This window comes from Apostichopus japonicus, chromosome 16 (genome assembly GCF_037975245.1).
Source record: "Apostichopus japonicus isolate 1M-3 chromosome 16, ASM3797524v1, whole genome shotgun sequence".
NCBI classification, from domain to species: Eukaryota; Metazoa; Echinodermata; class Holothuroidea; order Aspidochirotida; family Stichopodidae; genus Apostichopus; species Apostichopus japonicus.
Window position 1 is genome coordinate 8,758,931 of NC_092576.1, and position 19,541 is coordinate 8,778,471.

Consider the following 19,541-nt stretch of genomic DNA (forward strand, 5'->3'; position numbering starts at 1 on the left):
CTTCAGGTAGTGGAACAACTAGGAAACATTTGGCAGTTCTTGGGGGGGGGAAGTTGGGGGTGGGGGTAGGAATGGATGCAACAACTCCCCAGTCTTGTGATTTTCTGAACACTACTGCAAAGCAAAATATAAGCCAAGGTGTTTCTCCATGATCATTCCGTGAGTGGGGTTTCAATTAAAAATGGCCGTCTATTGAACTCCTAAAGCCTTTGCAGATATACTAACTTAAACCTTTACATATCTTCATATATCATCACTTTGCAGATAATATTTACCAGCTGACGTTCCATACGTATGGTCGGTTTGAAGAGCCGTGGTCGCGTCTTCTGCTTGGAGATTGTTCCAGTCAAAGTCATTTAGAGGGTGGGGTAGGTAGCCGCAAGAATCAAACTCAAAATCGCAGCTGCCTGTTAGGAGGATGATTATGGTAAAAAAGAAAATAAAAAGAGGTAAATCTTGGAAAATGGAGAAATATCTGTGAAATATTCAGCTAGCTCAGGGGAGAACTGAGTAGTCAGTGAGGGCACATAAATGACTTGAATAATTGATGTTACATGTTACAGCTCGATCACGAAATGAATAATTGAATAAGAGGTATGCAGGTAGATGGGTCTGATAGTGGTTGTTATAATGGGGTAGGCTTCACCCCTCCCCCCCACCGGCCTCTCCCACAAAATTCTCAAAATTAGGTACTATAGCTGGTCCAGTGGCTGATATATCCATGGGACGAACCAAACTTTCTAGCATATGTAAGAAACTGAGAGATATTTGATCTGTTTGATGGGACTAATTGACATTTTTTGGCCTAGGCCTATCCCCATCAAAAATTGTATAACTGAACAAGAGATATTCAGATTAAATTTCATATTTCATGTGACAGACTGACCTTGGTAAATAGTAAATATATAATTAATAATAAAAATAATAAATAAATAACTGAGAAAGATTTAGTCCAAGGGATGGGCCTGATTATACATTCACGGTTATGGTATAGACCTACCCTCGTCAAAAATGGTATAACCCATCAAGAGGTATGCAGATAGAAAATTGATATTTCATGTGACAGAACTACCTTGGTAAATAAATAAATAGATTAAAACTTGACAAAGATTTAGTCCAATAGATGGACCTGACCATACTTTCACGTCTTTATGGTATATCAAAAATTGTATAACTGAATAAGAGGTATGCAGATAGAAGATCTATATGTCATGTGACAGAGCTTGGTAAATAAATATATAATCTAAGAAAGATGGGACTGATCATACATTCATGTTGTATGATACAGACCTACCCTTGTCAAAAGTTGTATAATATGGAACTGTGAGTCAAGGTGTGTACGTACTACTGAGTCCAATTCTTGATATTTCTATGGGATAGAGGCTACCCTGGGGTAAAGAACTGAATGACTGGACAAGGGCTAGTAGGGTTGATAGATCCCGGGAATCGATAATTCCACGGGATGGATGAGCTGGATAATGAACACATTATCAAAATAAAGGTTGCCTAGGGTTACTAGATTTTATGTTGCTAAGGGCCATATGTTAATATGATAAGTTCAGGAGGCAACAGACTAATCTACAGGACAACAAAATAATTTAATAATATTTAAGGATCGCGATAAGATATAATATAGGTTGTTCGGTGAGCAGTTTTCATTTTTATATCAGGTTTCATGAATTATCATTTTCAGCCATTTCTAGAAATCTAAAAGTGGTCTCTTACTTGTTGGAGGACAAGTGCCGACATAAAACCTGATATCATCCACGGCTATATCTCCCTGAAAGCTACTCCCTTTAAGCGCTTCCACAATCACCTAGGATAAAAATAAAAATAAAAATAAAATAAATGGATTGATCTAGTGCCATGCTGGGATCTTGATTCATCATTGGTTACCTACAAGACAGAGCAGTGAGAACAATGAATGACCACCCATCAAAAAACGGTTGACCATCCATGATGAAATAACACTTCCACATCGGAGTATGGAGTGTAAGCTCAGTGGTTAACGCCGGTGCCTTTCAATCATAAGGTCCCCGGTTCGAGTCACTCCAAGATTAATGTATGTCGTCCATGTTTGTCGTTGACAATTGGCAATTCATAACCATGGACGTTAAATATGAATGTAAGAGACTGACTTCGGTCAGCCTGCGGCTTTGATAAGCCAATGATGGCTTCTTCGCGAGTTCCTGCTTGCAGGAGGATCTAAAGTACATACACGCGTACATACACGCACGCATACACGCAAACATACATCGGTATGGGGCTGTAACTTGTACAATAGCAACACAAAGCATAAAATAACTTTCCTACTAAGTCAAGAAAGTATACATGTAGTAGTTGGCCAGTAGTTGAGTAGCAGTCTCCCCCCCTGCCCCCCTCCCCCTCACCCAAAATCAATCAATGTTCACCTGATAAGTGCCGGTATGAGTAAACTGGATTACAGCCTGAGACCATTTGTCCCCCTGGTTGCCCTGTTTGGTCCATATCATAGTCTCTGATTGATCCAGGAGGTAGACGTTGAGTTGGTTTATGTTCTGGCCGTACATGTGGTAGTAGAATTCCATACAGTAATCTACATCGCTGATTAAAGTCGAGCTAACCAGACGGGCATTGAAATTGTTTGACCCAGACGAAGTCTCCAAGTAAACATAGTATCCTAGAGATGGGAAATTCAAATACTAAAACTGTCAAAAAGATCATTCATAAAAGACATATTGTATCAAAGCAAAGCAAATTAAAACAAAATTAACGAATGACAAAATGTTATAATTTTATCGACCATGCGCCACTAGCTCTGTGATGTGATTATCTACTTTTAGGTTTAGCTCAAATTGATAAATCTCATAACTGCTGGGCATAAATTCAAACAGTAGATTAACTTATTTCCATCAAGCACAGGCAAAGAATAATATACAACACTTAAAGGTGATCTTCAATATTTCCAAGGAGGGCGCTGTTATAATAGCCTTAAAGTTCTGTTTATATGATCTCCAAAAGTGTTGTATTTCTCAATCTATACATGTGCTAGTTGTAATCGCAGGTATAAAGTCCAGTATATTTTTGAGACTTCCGTAGAATACTTTAATGACGCTCAAAGCTTAAACTCATTTGAGAGGACGTGACTGGTCATAAATCAAAGAAGCTTTCCGATTGGTCGACGATCAGACACGTGTAAAGTTGCCAAACCGCAAAGAGGGCAGCACACATTTCGTTGCTAAAATGCACTAGTTAAGAAATGTGTCACACTATATAAGTGTGAATGAGGGAATGTGCTGGTAGTTTGCCCAGAAGTGTACGTCAAAGGAATTATCAGTGATTTCAGAGACTGTAACTTGTCAACTTTCGTGGAACTTGCATAAGAAGTAGATATGACTGCTTAATAAACTCACCGTTTGCTGTGCCAGTGGTATGATCATTGGTGGGTCCAGTTCCTAAACTGCTGGTCGTACCCTTCTTGACCGTCCAATCCAGCCGGTCACTTTTGTCCTGCGTCCAGAGGCAAATGTTGTTGGCATCAAAATTGCAGTCGTGAGAATCCGGGGCTGTTGTTGGAATAGACGAATTGAGGTAAGATGGAGATACAATATTGTAATCTTATTAGTGTGGAAAAATATGACTATATTGCAACACACAGAGGGAGATCTAGGGTTTAAAAAGACGACAAAAAGAAAAGAGGGAAGTGTAGCCCTGGGGTTGGTGAAACCAACATCCATGTATGGGGAGAGGGGGGTCTATGGGTGCTAATAAATGACTACAATTACAAAAACAAAAGGTAAGCAATCTTAAGAAGTTAGTGGTAATTACTTACGATATGTGGGTGGTACCGTAGGGGTGGTTGGGGGTGCTTGAGTGACAGGGCATGGGATGTGTTCAATATAGAGATCGTCCAGTGCTATATCTGAACTAGAGTTGAATCCAGCTACACCTTCAAAGATGATCTGTAATTATCCAGAACAAGAAAAATATATAATACATTCGTTCAGCAGTTCATGTTTTCTGAGTCTACAAACTTTAAATAAAGAGTAACTGTGTGAAAAATAGGGATTTCAGGTTATGTTGAGAACAAAATCTGACAAGGGTTACTACACAATTGTATGATTTAGCAATACATCTTCAAAATCTAACAAAACCACAATATTTCATGCTTGGAAGCCATTTCCTTGAAAGCCTGAATAACAAGTTTATATCCATTTCATTTTCTTTTTGCTTTTATCACAAATATGATAAATTATTTCATGCTCAAGATTTTTAAATTATGATTTGTTTTGTCATTTTCACTCACATGAAACTCTGTTCCTGATTGGAGGTTCAACTTGGCATTGCGCCAAACGTTTCCTTGACTTCCAGAAATACTCCACAGCAGTTCAGGGCTGACGGAATTTGCTTCTTGTGTGTAGACGTTTAAAGTTCCAACGGCGTTACCAAACATGTGGTACCAAATATCCAGGCAACGTCCTAAATGAAATTTGAAAATCAAATTTATCCCCCCAAGAAAAAAAGCAACGGAATGAGAAATTAAGATTAGTTTACAATGGATTCAAGTTAACAATAGATAAAATTTATAGAATGACAATAAACCCTTAATAATAAAAAAGAATACCCAAACAAAACAGCAAAACAAAACCGGAGAGTTTAATTTAACTTCCGAGATCTTCTTTGTTAAAACAATAAGATTATAAGAGCCTACCAATTTTACTTCATTAAAAACAGAGATTATGGAAAGATAGGAAAGGACAATCTAAGTTTAATAACAAATTGACCAATGTTTCGTGCAAACTTTCTGCCATTGGAATATACAATATATTTATTAATGTTTGATAGTTTGTTTGATATATGTTGTTCATGCTCCTTATTGTGATTCTGCAGGTGAGGGCATGAGGGGGTGAGTAACCTGGGTACACAGCCTAAAAGGCACATAGCATCTGTATACACTGAGAGGGGGGGGGGGTGAGGGCGATGAGAAACTCAAAAGGTTATTAAATTTATGAAGCTCACCTCCTGTAGGTGGTATTCTATCGCTCACAAACCATGCCTTGTCACCTTTCTGCTGCGGGCTGGACGACTCGACATAAATATAGTAACCTAACCGAGATGAAACGTTAAATAAACAGACCATTCATACACATATCTATCACTTCATCATAAATTAAAACAAAAGCAAGCTATAACATGTCCCACTATGTTTTATCTTCGCTTTCCTGCTGATTATTTGTTCGTTTTTACAACCGAGATATGTTGATGAGATGAATGCAGCTGATATAGACTTACATGTTGATACTGCAAAAGTAAACTATCCTTATGTTCTATTCATTAAGGATATTATTGTACAAAATTGACGGACGAGACGACTTTTACGGCGGCCGATATGCTGATTCTCTGCAAGACATATTCTGTAACCCGATACGTAGAAATTGTCTCTTGTTGACGTGAACCTGCTTCAACGTCGACACCAGAAACAAACCCGTTTACATCGGCCCATATTCACATCACTTCACATTAGTCATACCCTATAGAGAGATGGACTTATTCTACTCAACACCACACTATCTCCTGGCTTCAGGTACATTCATGGCTTTCTTTGCAGTGCCATTGTTACAATACTTCACTTATCAGCCAATCACTGGCTCAACATAGACAACTGATCCTCAAAAGAAAAAAAAATGTTGTCTATTCTTTCATGAAACAGCTACTCTCCCCCACCTCAGGACCTCTCCCCAGGTCAATCAGGGGTCAAACTCCTTTAGTATTTAAAAATATACAACAACAACACTATATTTGGCATCACCTATGGGGTTCAAATATCTGTATATTTCTACTTGTGTGTGAATAGTTTCACAGACAATCCTAAACTTTTTCACGATATGATATTCATATTAATTTTTTTATTATATCCAAATAAAATGGTCACCTCGTTTTGAGTTTAGAGTGTGGTCTTCCTGTGGTCCGGTTCCACCTGTGCCTGTCCCAGCACCATCTCTCAGCCAATCAAAATCATCATGAGTGAAGTCGTTCTGCCAGGTGCAAAGTCCTCTCTCAAAATCACAGAAGTCCTCCAGAGGGCAGAGACCCTGTGTGAGGACGACGTCATCGATTGCGATAGAACCTTCGAGGGAAGAACCCGCAAGAACCTCAAAGTAAATCTGAATTGAAAGAAAAAAATACCAATCAAATTTTAATTTTAACGTAAAAGATATGAAAACCAAAATTAGAGAGAATATTTCTTAAAACTGAATGAAAGCAGCAGCTGTTTTAAATATGTAATATTAATAATATTGAGGATTTATAAAGGGCAGAAATATTCACACAAAAGGTGCTCAAGGCGCATGATAATATTCTGTGGTTAACGATAATCTGTCAAACATAGAGACAATCCCTCCACATGGCAGCAGCGAAACAGGGCCCAGCTGACAGTTTACCTCACAATTCACCATTTATACACCTGGGTGAAGCATGGTAGTCGAGATAAAGTGCCTTGCCTAAGGACATGCCCAAATGATCTGGCCAGGACTCGAACCTGCATTCCTTAGATCACAAGCCACTGCCTTTACCGCTTGACCACAACGCTTTAATCAGCTTATTAAATATTATCAATCGATTGAATTTATGATACCTTGAAATCAGTGTCAAGAGTTGGATGTATTTCCACTTCTCCCTGCCGCCAATAAATTCCGTGGTCACCAGATTTGACCCATATTGGAGGTACAAATTGGTCACCGGAGTCCTGTTTGTAGATGTAGAGCGTCCCGATGTCGTCCCCGTACATGAAGTAGAAGAAGGAGAGGCAGTGTACACCTCTGACTGAGTAAGGCGGAGACGCAAGCCTCGCTTCAGATCCTTCCGCTTTGAAAGCCGCATTAGCAAACACAAAATAACCTAAAAGTAGAAGTCAAAAGGGTTCAAAAGGTCAAAGGAGGTCGCAAAAGTCCAAGGTCAAATGAGGTCACAATGTCCAAGTTCAAATAAGGTCCCAAAAGTCCAATATCAAACAAGGTCCCAAATTCCAAGGTCAAATGAGGTCCCAAAAGTCCAAAGCCAAATGAGGTTCCAAGTCCAAAGTCAAATGCGGTTCCAAAAGTACAAGGTCAAAAGAGGTCACACATGTCCAAGGTCAATTTCCTTGAGACAAGGTGATGTACCAGCATTGTGTGTCTGTAAACTGCAATAACACAGAGGAACTTCAAACTTGGTCAGTAGTTTTTTGTGTACATGTCTATACTGTGATCTGATGTCTAAGGACTTCAAAACCAGCTTCCAGCCTTAACTGCAGATTAGGGCACCGAGCAAATCCCAAAAGTAAAAACAAAACAGGAAATATGTCTTCTATCTTTAAAGTGATAGTTATTAACATAACAGCTCAACAATATACCATCCTTTTTGTACATTACCAAGAAGACAGCAGAATGTCAAGATGATTTTCCCTAAAGCAACATTTTGAATACTGCACTGAACAATTTTCCCAGAGAATTTCAAAGTTGGTGCTTGAACATACATTTGTTTCCATGACGAACGGCATTAACATACATCAACAAATGTAACTGGTTATTGATAAATATTCCCATTCTTGCTCTCCCCCCAACCAACCCCTGGGTCTTCACCTTCACTGGCTGTTCACCTAACATAACATCAGAATATGTATAAATCATGTTATCTGTCTGCTATGTGCTTTGCAGCCACCCATTAATCATATCAAAGTTACATTAAGTGTAAGTTCACTGTTAATTCATCATCATGGCTATTATCATCACCATGTTCAATCATCGTATAATGTTTAGACTGGTTTACCTGTTGGTGATTCGGTTGTGTGGTCAGTGCTTGGTCCTGTACCAAGGATGGGGTCACCATTGGTGCCTCTCTCCCAGTCAAATGAGACAGCGTCATCGTCTACATTGGTCCAACCACAGAAATCAGCTTCAAATTCACACTCAGCTAGAACGAATAGTAAAAGCAAAAGTCATTTATTGAAGAATCTTCCATTTTGGTTTCTACATTTTTCGTTCTTGACTTTGCGGCTTTCATCTGTCTGAAGTGATGTATGGGATAATTGTTGTAACGTGAATCAGGGCTACATTCTGTGGCCGTGGCAACGTGCAAAATGGTGGATATGGCTGCTTATGCAGCTCCCATTGGACAAGAATTAGTCAGACATAACACATGTCCACTTCATTCAGGAAAACTCAGAATGTAGCATTTTCCTAACAAACAGTCAGTGAAGTGGTGCTGTGTGCTCGTGGGTAGTCTGAACTGCCCACTCTCAACAAATCTAACCGATCAGAGAGAAATAATTTAACATGTGATCCAAAAGCACTGGTCAATAACAGATGAGAGCGGTTGCTGACCATGTGCTTCTTGACGATTATCTAAAGTTAGGTCAGGACTGTTGAGTTAAGCAGGGATCATGATTGGTCAAGCGGTGTGTGGCAGGCTGAATGACTGTTGTACGGTACAACTGCAAAAGTGAGGGCAGCAAAGAGTTCAGTTTCACTTACGTGTAGAAGGGCAGGCTACAGATTCGTATATAATATCATCAATGGCAATGTCGCCCTCAAATCCTGGTCCTCCTATCCCCTCAATGATGACTTCAAACGAAGATGTCACAGAGATTGGTAGGAAACTGCTCAGCCAGGCAAATTCTTGAACTCCTCGTTTGTGAAAGATCTGAATGAAGTAGAATCAATGGGAATCAGACAAGCTGAGGGGATTAATGTCACAAACAGAGAAATAGACATCGGGACACATCACGTGTAGACTTTGACTGATAGCTTTTGGCAATATTACCAACGTAGCAGCTGACTTTTCTTCAAAACATAATCAATGACCAAAGGAGAAGCCCCTCCAACTTTGATTGTTTCCTGTTTGTTTGTTTGTCTGTTTATTTGTTTGGTTGTCTGCTTTGTTTGTTTGCATGTCTGTTTAATTTTGGTTTGTCTGTTTATGTTTTCCTTTGTTTATTTGTTTGTCTGTGATTTGAATATTAGCTTCTGCTGTCAGTCTGTTCCTTTGTTTATTTGTCTGTCTGTTTGTCTATTAGCTTCTGCTGTCTTTTTTGTCTGTCTGTTTGTCTATTAGCTTCTGCTGTCTTTTTTGTCTGTCTGTCTGTCTGCCTGTTTGTTTATTTGTTACTAAGTGTGTTTTTCTGCTTATTTGTTTCTTGACTTGGTTGTTTATCTATTTGCTTTTTGTTTATCTTTTTTCATTTGTTTGTTTGTATGTTTATTTATTTGTTCATTTGTCCGTTTATTTGTCTGTCTGTTTATTTATTTGTCTGTCTGTTTATTTGTTTATTATATTTCTGCCTATCTGTCTGTCTGCCTGTTTGTTTGTTTATTTTTTCTATGTTTGTTTCTGCTTATTTTTTTCTTGACTTGATTGTTTTTCTATTTGTTTTTTATTTGTATGTTTATTTATATATTTGTTTGTTGTCCTGCCTACCTTTCTAAATATTCTTCAAAATAACATAAATAACATAAATCAATGGTCAGAGAAGAAACACCAGTCCTCCAAATTTTTTTTTTTTTTAGGTTTCCCCTGCATTCCTTTCCTGTCTTTCCGCTCTAATATCAGTATTTAATTTAAATGATTTTTTTATATTTTTTATATTAGTATAATATCTGATAATTATATGCATGTCATATTATATCAGTATTTAATTACTACATAGAAACCCATTCAGAAAGTACAAGGTAACAATTCATTGGGAGAGAATTTGTCACCCATCCAGTCATGACATTGGCAACGTACCCATGAAATCAACTGATCAATATTCAATAATGAAAATGAAACGCCAATCAATATTTTGATCAATATATAATATTCCAGCCAAAAAACCTGTGTCTCTGTGTCTTTGGTCTTGATGTACACATTCAGCGATCCAATGGTAGGTCCGTACATGTGATACCAGAAGCTAAAGCAGTAGTCGTTATTCCCCGTCGATCTGATTTCACCGGAAGAGAGCCTTGCAACATCTCCCTTTGTGGCTGTAGAAACTTCAGTGTATAAGTAGTACCCTATCATTAGGAAAACAGACATGAACATTCCATTCTTAATATTCATGGTAAAATATGGGAATAAAAGGTTGAATTCAATCAAATTCAATACATATACAGAATACGGAAAAAGTAAATAGAAAGAACGAAATGCAAGGCAGAAAACTCCCAGACGATAATGCCTGCGTATAGCCAAAATATGTCCAAAGTATGGCCAAACACCATTTCAAACGAAGCACTATATGCCCAATGACATCAAGACAGCATGGAGAACATCATCATGAGAAGAAGGTGGAGATGGATCGGACATGTATTGAGAAAGAGCATAGATGACATCACACGAACAGCCCTCCACTGGACACCAGAAGGCAAAAGAAAGAGGGGACGTCCTAAAAACACTTGGCGAAGAACTGTGGAAGGGGAGTTTAAAGACCTGAACCACACATGGGGTACCATCCAAAAATTAGCCAAGGATCGGAAGGAGTGGAAGACTTTTGTTGCTGCCCTATGTGCCAAGAGGCATAATGGGCAGTAAGTAAGTATAGCCAAAATAATATAAAAGTTAAAGTTTTTTTTTCTTCGTTTCTTTTTGGGCTAGAAATATACATTTTGTCATAGTATGTGAAATTATACAGAGGACCAGCATGTCAAATGCGCTGTTAATTTTTATGTATTTATTTTTCGTTTCAGTTTTACATGAATTCTGTGGCAATGGTTTTAATGCTAACTGAACAGCATTCAGAAGTAAATGTTATCACAATTATTGTTTAATTGTCAAAGTGAATCATAATTTTCATACAAAGTTTGCTAGAAATATGGCAAGATATTCACTGGACCTTGCCTTCTGACCATGCCTTGTTACAAGTATGCAAGATATAACATGTTAATAATACCAAATCATGGTAAAATTAATGCAAGTGTTAAACAAAATTATTTTTCTTCCAAATACTGCAAATTGTTTTTTTAAATTTGATGATAAAAATATCAATTGGCTAATTTTGAATTTTTCTGCTCCTGTTTACAAATTATACAAAGCAACTATGCCTCCACAATGGGCTTGCTGCTTTGCAAGAGGTCCACTAACTGCAGGCTAGATTGCTCAGTTAGTGCATCAAAGAGTCACTCTGGTATTCATGGGGCTGACACATTTTTTTTTTTAATTCAGATCTAGCAGAAGAATCAAAAGCTTTCCAAATAACTTTTCTGTTTTGATTTGAATTAGATTGCTTAATATACAATGATTTTGAGGAAATACATAGTTTGACCTTTGAATTAGGTTCTGTAAGGACTGAGACAGCAGGCCCTCCATAATTTATATATTTCACATACTGCACAGGCTGTTTGCAGTATATAAACAGTTTGTGAACACTTTTTTATTCCTCTCTCCCTTTCACTATCTCTCTCTGATGATAACAAACTATAGTGGAGTACATTTGGGTTATATTAATGCATGCATGAGAGCATTTCCAGAATAGTACAGAGTTATTTTACATTTGTATGCAAATTCAAGACATAACTGACCATCTCCCTCTGGTGTTGTGTGGTCAAACTTTGGACCTGTGAAATACGAGGGCGTGCTTCCAGTTCTAAATGACCAGTCAAAATCGTCTTCCGTATCCTGTATCCAACCGCATAATGTTGATGCATCGGCCGGACCGAAGTCACAGTTGATATCTTAGAATGAAAAGAAGGGAATAAGCCTTTTTAAAAAGAAAAATATTAAATATTAAAAAAAAAAAAGGTTAAAAAAAATAATTAAATGTTAAAAAAATAAATAAATAAATAAATAATAAATAAATAAAAAAGGCAAGGAAAAGTGATGCAATTGATTGAACATTTAATAACTCATTCATAACTCACCACCAAATGGTTTTAATGTACACAGATTATTTAGTATGATTGAGGGGTGGTACTATACATATTCAATGATCAAAAAGGTGCAACTTTGTTAAAAATCAATGGAAAATATAGTTTCATAAATGAGTATTATTTCAAAGGTCTTTTACTGGACAAGATTGCCTGTGACAGACTTACAGAACCAATACCTTGCAATTATCGGGCCGTTACAGAGAACCATTACGAAAGCTATGGGCGACCAAACTTTATATGTCCTAAACAGCAACACGCTAAAAAAAGAATTTTGAAAGTACTCCTTTGACAAATAATCAAAGATTTCCATATATATTTCAAGATAAAATAAATTCACTGGATGTGTGTATTGTAGGTTAGTAAAACTTCCAGTGTATAGCAAATTTAAGGATTCTTGGTTTTAAAATTGTGTACTGAAAACACTAGACATTGTTTACAGCTGAGGGCTTTACCGTTGGAACTGCCACATTCCTGGAATGTAATATCATCCACTGCAATGTCTGCGTGGCCGTTAGGATCACCAAAGCCGCTGCCAGGTGTAGCTTCAAAACGAACCTGTTAAAACAGGAAAGAGATAACACCAAGATGACACCTCATAGCTCTCTCTCATATTGCACCTGTACCATGTACTCAACCTCTGATAGGTACACCATATCTACACCATCTACAATATGCAACACCAAATCACCCTCTGATAGAGTTAGAGCATATTTATGCGATATCATATTTGCACCTGTCAATTAATTCATATGTTAAAGTTTACTTTCGATCACACCCTCTGAAAGGTAACACCATATCTGCACCATCTCCTTATAACCACTGGATTGCTAGATCATATATCTCTTCACTTTTGACAATAATTTATTCATTTTCTAACAACTACACCATGCCTTCACCCTCTCAAAACTGCACATCTTCTACACCATAACCCATAGCCACTAGTTTGCATGTTGCACCTCATAGATAAACCACCTCACAGATGTCTATGCACCCCTCTAACATCTACCATCTATTAATCCCTAAAAAGATGCACCGTCTACGCACCATCCACAGATCATTAAAAGCTGCCACCCTTACCAAATATTCTGCAGCCGTCCTTGGTCCAATCGCAAGGGTTCCCTTGTTCCATTGGTTTCCTTGATCACCCGTAACTGAGAAACTATCTACTGGAACAAAGTTCTCATACAGGAATGCTATCAATGTACCTGCATCTCCACCGTAGAGATGATACCAGAATGTCAATGAACACCTGTAGATAACAAGAGAAACAAACTGATTGATTGATTAACTGATTGATTGGATTGATTGTAGAAAATTTTTGAATTATAATTCATGGAGTTTGTTTGAGCTACTCAAAATATTTAGAGTTAATTATTTTGGCTGGAGGGCTCATTTTGACTGAGCTAGTGTGTCATATTCACATGTACCCGAATACCACACAATCTAAATAGCTGGTCTAGGTCAGAATATAAACCTGTTTTATTCTGTCCTTACAAGTGAGTTAAAATTAATAATCATAATAATAATAATAATAATAAGCAGCAGTTAATTTTACAACGCTTACACAACCACGATGTGGAAGAAACCCGCAAGGGCTTATTGATTACAACTTACACGTCAGGTGGCTTCCAATCCAACATTTTAACTCAAATTTGGAATCTTTTCAAATAAAAAGTCATTTCAGATGGGAAAACCATATATTGCTCTTGGATAATAAACCCACCTTACTATGACCCGGCCGGGTATCAAACCCGGCAACCTCCCGATTGCTAAGCCTCATTGCCTCAAATGCCACCGCCTTTATTCACTCGGCCACAGCACCGGTAGTATTCCGGAATTCATTAATACCAAACGTGCTTGCTTACCTGACTCCAGTATTTCCTAGTGTAGCTGGGCTTTGGAATACAGCAGATAACCCAAATGTACCCTGAGAGCTGTCCACGTACATGTAGTAACCGTCTACAGTCTGAGTAGAATGGTCCACTGAGGGAGCTATTGCAGAGGGCGCTGTTCTAGCTAGTTGTCTTTTCCACGTGTAGAGGCCCGTGTTTAATATCTGCCAGCCGCACTGGTCATTCTCAAAGTCACAATCTCCTAATAAATGAATAACCGAGATCGTGGAAGATGAATTGAAAAACATGTGACTACCCAATCAGTTCAAGTATATTTGTCGTTTGCTTAGAGTGTCCTAAAAAATGGAATTGTGGAGGGCGTTGTGGTCAAGTGGTTAAGGCAGTGGACGTGTGATCTAAGGATTACAGGTTCGAGCCCTGGCCAGATCATTACGTTGTGTCCTTGGGCAAGGCGTTTTATCTCCATTGCCTCTCTTCACCCGGGTGTATAAATGGGGACTTGCGAGGTAACTAGTAAATATAGTTGTTTGCGCCGGTTTGTGGCTGCACCCTATGGGAAGTCCCCCGGGGGACACATGGTTGTGGTGCACTGTGGTGCCCCAGGAGAGATTGATTGAATTGTGCACACTTTGGTGTGTAGGTGTGACAAGTTACCAATGACCAGGGTTAAGTTGTAAAGTCATGTGAGAAGGCCTTGGCCCTGAACAAGACTGTAAACCCGAAACTGAACTGAAACTGAATTTAAAGCACTAACAGTTCTAAGCTAGACCTATCAAAATGAATACAATTCTGTCCCAATCATCTATATTCTACTTTTTTACTACTCTTGTGAAAAGTATATGACAATTATATATACACTTACCCATGAAAACTACATCACATTAACTTTTGAAAATTAATGTTGCATGTGTGTATGTACTAGCTCTGTGCTATATCCAGGGAAAAATTTAGCCTTTAGAGTTTCTGTAGCAGTCTTGCAAGCTCAAAAGCTTGTCTATTATAGAATACTGTGGTTTCTTTGTAGGTAAACTGCTACACATCATTGCAAATTGAATATTAAGTTTTCCAGTTTATCGCATCGCAATTGCTCTGAAAAATGGTCAAGTAGCCTGCACTTGTATATTAACTACTTGACCAATTGGCATAGCATTTTAATATGAGATGCGATAAACTGGAAAAACTTATTCTCTGATGTCAAGTTAAACAACCTTATATTTACTTTCTTCTAACTTTGTCCTTCCTCACTTTGTAATTACAAATTAAAAAGAACCCTCAATTTTGATTTAATACATCTGACATAATTCTTTGAGAAACTCATTTTTTGACAATCTTAATATATAATTTCCCCATATATTGTCAATTTGTCAATATTTCTAACAGGCTTAAAGGAACGGTTGGATGTTTCAAGATTGATGACCATACCACAGTTGACTTCGTCGGAACCATCTGGACAATCTGCCTGACCATCACATCTAGCGTCCAGATGGATGCAAGTGCCGTCATCACATACAAAGTCATTAGACACACACGGTCTGGCCGTGGTGCTGCCATCAACGGGAGGTTGTGTCGTAACTACAGGAAGGTCCTCGCTGGATCGTACGCACTGGGGTGTGAAGGAGGTGTCATCGATGGCAATGTCACCATGGATACCGTCTCCCACTGTAGCCTCAATAATGACCTATAACCAGAAATATACAATTTGGTATTTACTGAATGTCCTCGGCAAATTAGTGGACTTAATGAGTTGTGATGTGCCTTGAGCACCGTAATCAGTGGATATGTCACCTCCTCGCCACCACTATCACCACCACAATCACCACCATCGCCATCATCATCACCACCATCACAACCACCACAACCACCATCACCACCACCATCACCATCATCATCACCACCACGATCATCACAATCACCACCACCACCACCACCACCATCATCACCATCATCATCACCATCATCATCACCATCACCATCACCACCACGATCATCACAATCATCAGCATCACCATCATCACCACCACTACCATCACCATATCATCATCATCATTATTACTATAAATGATAGGACCTTAGTGTGCAATGTTAGCTACATCTTACCATATCATGCAATTAGTAAGTTGATTGCTGATACAACTAAACACTGCAATGTACAGTTTCTTCCAATAAAAAAAACATTACACTTTCAGCCAGTAGTCATAGGGTGGATATCTCATAAGTCAACTGGTCAGACGCTATAAATCCTTCATAATTGGATGGATTATTTTATGGACCCATGGATTGCAGGCAAGGATATTTTAACAGCATAACATGTGAACAGAGACAAAGCCCCATCACCAGCAATGATAATACATTCACATAACAGGATATACGTGACTGGATCTTGTAATCTTGTCATCGGGCATACAAGGAATAATTTACCCTGTATCCCATCACAAAATGCTATGCAAATTGGATATACAAGTGCAAATTTGTATATAGCAATTTTTGTACACAGGAACTATAGTTTTTGTACATAGGAACTATAGTATTTTGAAAAGGAACAATCATAGCTTTCAAAAACTGCTATACAAAATAATTTGAATACTAAATGATACCCTGCGGGTGTAATGAAAATTAATAATATTAGTTGCAAAGTGCCAACGGTATGGTGCAACTGTCAGGGACCTCTCTAGCTGTTGTTTAAGGACTGCGGTGGCCAGAAATCAATAATAACATCTGCCAGTGTCATAGTAGATTGGCCTTAACTAAATAATCCCTGTTCATGCTGTAGATGTTCTAAGATTTAATTTTGCATGGAGGAAACATACTGATAAATTTTCAGTTCTTTAGTTGATGGAAAGGAGAGAGGGTAGCAGGAGGAGACAGGAGGGAAAGGGGAGGAAAATGGGGGCAGGGGAGTAGAGAGGGGACTGGGGAAGAGGAAAATAAGTGAGAATGACCAAAAAAAAAGGATAAACATTGTTACCTGGAAGGGATCATCCATGTTAAGAATTATATCTCCTCTTTCATAGAAATCTCCAAAATTGCCAATCCGTGTCCACTTGAGAGTCAGAGGGCCGTTGATCTGGGTCCTAGTGTATACGGCAAGTCTTCCAATCTCTGCACCGTACATGTGATAGTAGAACCTCAGCTGGCATTCCTGAGGCGATGGGTCAAAGACGGGACTAGCTAGCCGAGCCCTGTCTCCTTCTTGTCTTGGAGGGGATGATTCCATGTACAAATAGGTTCCTGCCAGAGCAAAAGACGATAAGTTACAGAAAATTTTATTTTTTCGACTAAAGTTGTAGAAAGCGAGAACGACTCTGTTGTTAAACCTAACGATCATATATTTGTTTTAAAAGCAACTTTATCACAACCACAGGATGGAACAGTAAACCAAGTTGTAGAACTTTTGTGGTTTGGTACCGGTCCTGTACTTGTGTAAATTTTCTAGCAGTAACTGTACACAAATTAGGATCATGTCATATATAGAGCTACAGAATTTCTAATTAAAGAAAAGAGATTATTTTTGTAACCCAGAGGTCACTGGTTTGAATTTCATTCCATCCATAAATTTCTCTGCTCTTTTCCATTACCTAAAATTTTCCCCCATCAGTTTTACATCATTCACAAAATCAATAACAAATATAATTTGAATGTCAAAACTGAAATCAATAATTTAAGTGCAGATTTTACCTGTGTTAGTTGAAGTAGTATGGTCATATGCTGGACCAGTCCAAGGTGTCCTAGTGAGACCCTGTTCCAGGTCCCAGTCTAATTCATCTGTGTGTAGCTGTTCCCATTCACAGATACCATGTTCAAATGTACAGGTCACATAGTCACCTGCAGGAAATTTAACCATTAATTACGGTACGGCATGTCAATGACATCTGGTTATAAACTTGAGTGAGGTATAACATAATAAAGAGATGGAAAGGGTGAAAGGGTGAGTGAGGTATGGTTTGTAGGGAGGAGAGGGAGGTATGGTTTGTAGGGAGGAGAGGGAGGTATGGTTTGTAGGGAGGAGAAGGAGGTATGGTTTGCAGCGAGGAGAGGGAGGTATGGTTTGTAGGGAGGAGAGGGAGGTATGGTTTGTAGGGAGGAGAGGGAGGTATGGTTTGCAGGGAGGAGAGGGAGGTATGGTTTGCAGCGAGGAGAGGGAGGTATGGTTTGTAGGGAGGAGAGGGAGGTATGGTTTGTAGGGAGGAGAGAGAGGTATGGTTTGCAGCGAGGAGAGGGAGGTATGGTTTGCAGCGAGGAGAGAGAGGTATGGTTTGTAGGGAGGAGAGAGAGGTATGGTTTGTGGGGAGAAGAGAGAGGTATGGTTTGTGGCGAGGAGAGGGAGGTATGGTTTGTAGGGAGGAGAGAGAGGTATGGTTTGCAGCGAGGAGAGGGAGGTATGGTTTGCAGCGAGGAGAGGGAGGTATGGTTTGCAGCGAGGAGAGGGAGGTATGGTTTGCAGCGAGGAGAGGGAGGTATGGTTTGCAGCGAGGAGAGGGAGGTATGGTTTGTAGGGAGGAGAGGGAGGTATGGTTTGTAGGGAGGAGAGGGAGGTATGGTTTGTAGGGAGGAGAGTGAGGTATGGTTTGTAGGGAGGAGAGGGGGGTATGGTTTGTAGGGAGGAGAGTGAGGTATGGTATGTACGGAGGAGAAGGAGGTATGGTTTGTAGGGAGGAGAGGGAGGTATGGTTTGTAGGGAGGGAGGGAGGGAGGGAGGTATGGTTTGTAGGGAAGAGAGGGAGGTATGGTTTGTAGCGAGGAGAGGGGGGTATGTATTGTAGGGAGTAGAGGGAGGTTTGGTTTGTAGGGAGGAGAGGGAGGTATGGTTTGTAGGGATGAGAGGGAGGTATGGTTTGTAGGGATGAGAGGGAGGTATGGTTTGTAGGGAGGAGAGGGGGGGGTATGGATTGTAGGGAGGAGAGGGAGGTATGGTTTGCAAGGAGGAGAGGGGGGTATGGTTTGTAGGGAGGAGAGGGAGGTATGGTTTGCAAGGAGGAGAGGGGGGTATATTTTGTAGGGAGTAGAGGGAAGTTTGGTTTGTAGGGAGGAGAGGGAGGTATGGTTTGTAGGGACGAGAGGTATGGTTTGTAGGGAGGAGAGGGTTAAATTTAGAGAAACCATATACAGATTAATCAAAAGGTGCTCATCTCAACAGAAAAGGTCCAAATTAAAAAAATTACAAAGCTAAAATTACCACAATTGATTTCGTCAGACTGATCCCCGCAGTCGTCTGTGAGATCACAGACTCTGGTGTCATCTATACAACGCTGGTTTGCACACCGGAACTCATCATTTTGACAGGAAACTTGAGAGTCTGAGAAGGGATAACGTGAGATTCAAGAGATACATGGTACTAAGTATCCTCTGACAATTCAAGGAATGGAATTAAGGCATACATGTGCTGACAAAAATAAATAAATAAATAATTGGATTGAGTTCCTTATGTTACAGCATGAAATGGTAAGACTCAATACAATGGATTACACTATGGTACAGAATGTCACATTACGTTGCTGTGAATCCCTGCAGAGTAAACAATAGAATGATTGTGCTGTCACAATATACCTGCAAAATCAAGCAGGTTTACTAACACATTCTCTATTCTTTGTTTTCAACGAGTCCCTTATTGTATGTATGTATGTATGTATGTATTTTAGATCCTCCTGCAAGCAGGAACTCGCGAAGAAGCCTAATTGGCTTATCAAAGCCGCAAACTGACCGAAGTCAGTCTCTCACATTCATATTTAACGTCCATGATTATGAATTGTTAATTGCCAACAACTCTGTAACTGGACGACATACATTAATCTGGGATTGACTCGAACCGGAGACCTTATGATTGAAAGGCACCGAT

The 19,541-nt window shown here is 39.2% G+C and overlaps 1 protein-coding gene across 9 annotated transcripts in view; it reads right to left on the bottom strand.

The window, feature by feature from the left end:
* LOC139982345 (MAM and LDL-receptor class A domain-containing protein 1-like) overlaps nucleotides 1-19,541 on the bottom strand; it is a 191,689-nt gene that overhangs the window by 99,365 nt on the left and 72,783 nt on the right. For all 9 annotated transcript variants that reach the window (XM_071995073.1, XM_071995074.1, XM_071995072.1 and 6 more), the window contains 20 exons: nucleotides 18,882-19,001; nucleotides 17,384-17,530; nucleotides 16,674-16,936; nucleotides 15,131-15,386; nucleotides 13,721-13,949; nucleotides 12,933-13,104; nucleotides 12,308-12,410; nucleotides 11,508-11,660; nucleotides 9,829-10,007; nucleotides 8,490-8,658; nucleotides 7,786-7,929; nucleotides 6,614-6,876; nucleotides 5,912-6,143; nucleotides 4,999-5,085; nucleotides 4,286-4,458; nucleotides 3,812-3,941; nucleotides 3,393-3,545; nucleotides 2,412-2,659; nucleotides 1,726-1,816; nucleotides 276-407 (listed from right to left, as the gene is read on the bottom strand). In XM_071995073.1, the coding sequence (XP_071851174.1) occupies nucleotides 276-407; nucleotides 1,726-1,816; nucleotides 2,412-2,659; nucleotides 3,393-3,545; nucleotides 3,812-3,941; nucleotides 4,286-4,458; nucleotides 4,999-5,085; nucleotides 5,912-6,143; nucleotides 6,614-6,876; nucleotides 7,786-7,929; nucleotides 8,490-8,658; nucleotides 9,829-10,007; nucleotides 11,508-11,660; nucleotides 12,308-12,410; nucleotides 12,933-13,104; nucleotides 13,721-13,949; nucleotides 15,131-15,386; nucleotides 16,674-16,936; nucleotides 17,384-17,530; nucleotides 18,882-19,001 (3,444 nt within the window). The remainder of the gene's footprint in view (nucleotides 1-275; nucleotides 408-1,725; nucleotides 1,817-2,411; nucleotides 2,660-3,392; nucleotides 3,546-3,811; nucleotides 3,942-4,285; nucleotides 4,459-4,998; nucleotides 5,086-5,911; nucleotides 6,144-6,613; nucleotides 6,877-7,785; nucleotides 7,930-8,489; nucleotides 8,659-9,828; nucleotides 10,008-11,507; nucleotides 11,661-12,307; nucleotides 12,411-12,932; nucleotides 13,105-13,720; nucleotides 13,950-15,130; nucleotides 15,387-16,673; nucleotides 16,937-17,383; nucleotides 17,531-18,881; nucleotides 19,002-19,541) is intronic.